The sequence below is a fragment of the Penaeus monodon genome, chromosome 7, assembly GCF_015228065.2.
Source record: "Penaeus monodon isolate SGIC_2016 chromosome 7, NSTDA_Pmon_1, whole genome shotgun sequence".
NCBI classification, from domain to species: Eukaryota; Metazoa; Arthropoda; class Malacostraca; order Decapoda; family Penaeidae; genus Penaeus; species Penaeus monodon.
The window spans coordinates 21,275,648-21,278,147 of NC_051392.1; the positions used below are offsets into that span (position 1 = coordinate 21,275,648).

At 45.2% G+C, this 2,500-nt stretch overlaps 1 protein-coding gene across 1 annotated transcript in view; it reads left to right on the forward strand.

Annotated features, from left to right (window-relative positions):
• The window catches only part of LOC119575122 (prolyl 4-hydroxylase subunit alpha-1-like), an 8,607-nt gene that overhangs the window by 3,606 nt on the left and 2,501 nt on the right, over window positions 1-2,500 (forward strand). Inside the window, exons 3-6 of the mRNA XM_037922551.1 lie at window positions 293-453; window positions 705-884; window positions 1,180-1,361; window positions 1,951-2,139. Coding sequence (XP_037778479.1) covers window positions 293-453; window positions 705-884; window positions 1,180-1,361; window positions 1,951-2,139 — 712 coding nt within the window. The remainder of the gene's footprint in view (window positions 1-292; window positions 454-704; window positions 885-1,179; window positions 1,362-1,950; window positions 2,140-2,500) is intronic.

Consider the following 2,500-nt stretch of genomic DNA (forward strand, 5'->3'; position numbering starts at 1 on the left):
ACGTTGCACCAAGCCCTGTAAATGCTGCTAATCTGTAGTTCTATGTCCCTAAAGTGTCGTCCCAGCATGCACTCGGGGCTCAACTATAGGCCTCCTGGACTCCCTTTTCCTCTAGTTTCCCAAAGCCTCAGTAGCATGTTGTTTGTCATTCATATTATTCTCACCTATTGTAGCGGGTACTGGAGGACGCTCGGCAGGCGAGACAGAAGTCCAAGACAGAGTCCAGGCCATGAATTCCCAGTGACCAATGACTACTAATTTCAACTCCTTGCGACAACTCCTGATCTTGCAGGTATTTGTCGTCTTGGGAGGAGCTCGAGGCCGCGGGCGTGGAGGCAGAAGGATTCGCGAGCCATCCCCTGCACGCCTACGCCCTCACCAAGCACGTGAGTCTGGGCTGGCCGCACGTAGAAGCCGCCTTACGAGCAGTATCCAACCTTTCGCAGGATACAGGTAAATCGTGAGGTGCTTTGCGATAATATAACTTGAACTTCAGCTACAGGTGAAACAGGGAGCCATATTATTACAAATTGAAGTATTTTATTACCCTTGGTTTCGTATGTCGGAAGTTAATGTTAACTTCGTTTAAAAACAATTTATAACAAGGTGATTTCTATAGCGATCACTGTTATTTTTATTTTGTCTATTTTTTTATACTATATATCGTACATTAACGTAAAATGAAGATTCCAACATCCTCCCAGAATGGCTGTTGTCCCGGAGTGAAAAGCACGGCGTGCCCACGGGCGAGGACTTGGCCACGGTGGCGGGGGGGCTGGCCAGGCTGCACGACTACTACAACCTCAATCTCACCGCCCTCGCCCACGCCCAGCTTGTTTCGGCGATCGACGCCCGTCCTGTCCCCGCCGGGATCACGCCCTCAGGTTGTCTTAGCTACAGATGTAGTCAGAATAGATTCATGAATATATGTATTCATGCACATATGTCTATACATGTACATTCACTGATATATACATATGTGTGTGGGGGGGGGGGGGTTGTCACAAACATGTGTGATTGTTTGTTTTATCTCAATAATTAGATACATTTCCCTAAACCTTTTTACGCCGGCGCAAGCCACACTGCGTGCCAAACAATATCTCGCTTGAAAGCTGTATACCTTAATCACTGATTAGCAATTTGTGCATTGTTTAAATCATTCCATTAATATGCCCACAGTTCTCGACCTGCACCGCATAGGTTCCGAAGCCGTGTCTCACAATGTACTAAACTCTGGCGTGGACTTCCTGAGGGCCGCCCTGGACCACTGGGACGGCAACGCCTCCTTCGTCAAGACCTCGGACACCTTCGACCGCCCCAGGAACCTGCGCCAAACTGACCTGAAGAAAGCCGAAAAGTTTGTACGTGTCCTGGATTTTCTTTAGGGGTGCTTCACAATGTTCAGCATTTTCACAAGTGTACAAAACATACACTTTTTGGAGACGCCCCTACCCCCAATTTTTTTTTATTTCCAGGAAGCCTATTTTATTATGTCAAAGCTGAGACAAACCCATGTAATTGTTGATTACAATTTGCGTGTTAAGCTCCATATGTACTGCTCGCGTACGTCAGTACTTGTCAGGAGCAAGACTAGTGGCCCGTGGCTTATACAGGGCTTATCAAAAACCAATCGACAATTTTTTTCCATTTTGAAGAGCGTACACTAGGCCCTGATCCCCTCCCCCCTCAGGATACGGTTTGTACGCTTGTGAAAATGTTAAAAATTGTGAACCATCCCTTACGTGTATCTGATTTACATCATTATCATATTTCTTGAGTCATTTTCAGTTAATCTTATTTGTAGACATAAACCTTCATCGTAATTTCCATTACTATTTCTGCGACCTCGCTGGCTCCTTTTATAATATTAGCACCACCAACATAACAATCACATCATCCTCAGTTAACGAACGATTAAGCAACGTTAGAAGTAACCCTCCCCCTTCGCAGCACGACCAAGTCCTCGAGAAGAAGGGATCGCGATCGACCTTCCACAGCACTTACGAAAAGCCTTTCAACAAGACGTTGGCCAGGAAGAAGAAATACCACAAGAAGGACGAGGTTGTTTTGGGGGAACTCGGAAACTCCATCCAGGGCCTGAAGCAGTACCAACGTTTGTGTCGCGGCGAAGACCTCAGGGTGAGTACGGATTAGGATGGAGTATGCCATGAATGAAAATGCAATGAATGGCCTTGGCCTTTACGGACAGCAAGTGATTTGTGATACAGAGGAAGGTACTGATACATTGTTCGGCATCTGTATTTAAAGCTTTATCGGGGAAGCGTATTTGAGAATCGACGAAACAATAGAATACCTTGTGAAGTTATTTTCATTAAGACATTTCCTAGTTGTGGTGATGAACCCGACTGGGTTGGGTATAGGTGGTTCATTCTTTGCCACTTAAATATGGCAACAATGATGAAAATAACGTTAATGATAATTTGAGTAGCAATAGTTACACCATCATATTAATAGAAGTAATGCGAGTTTCAGTATCAAA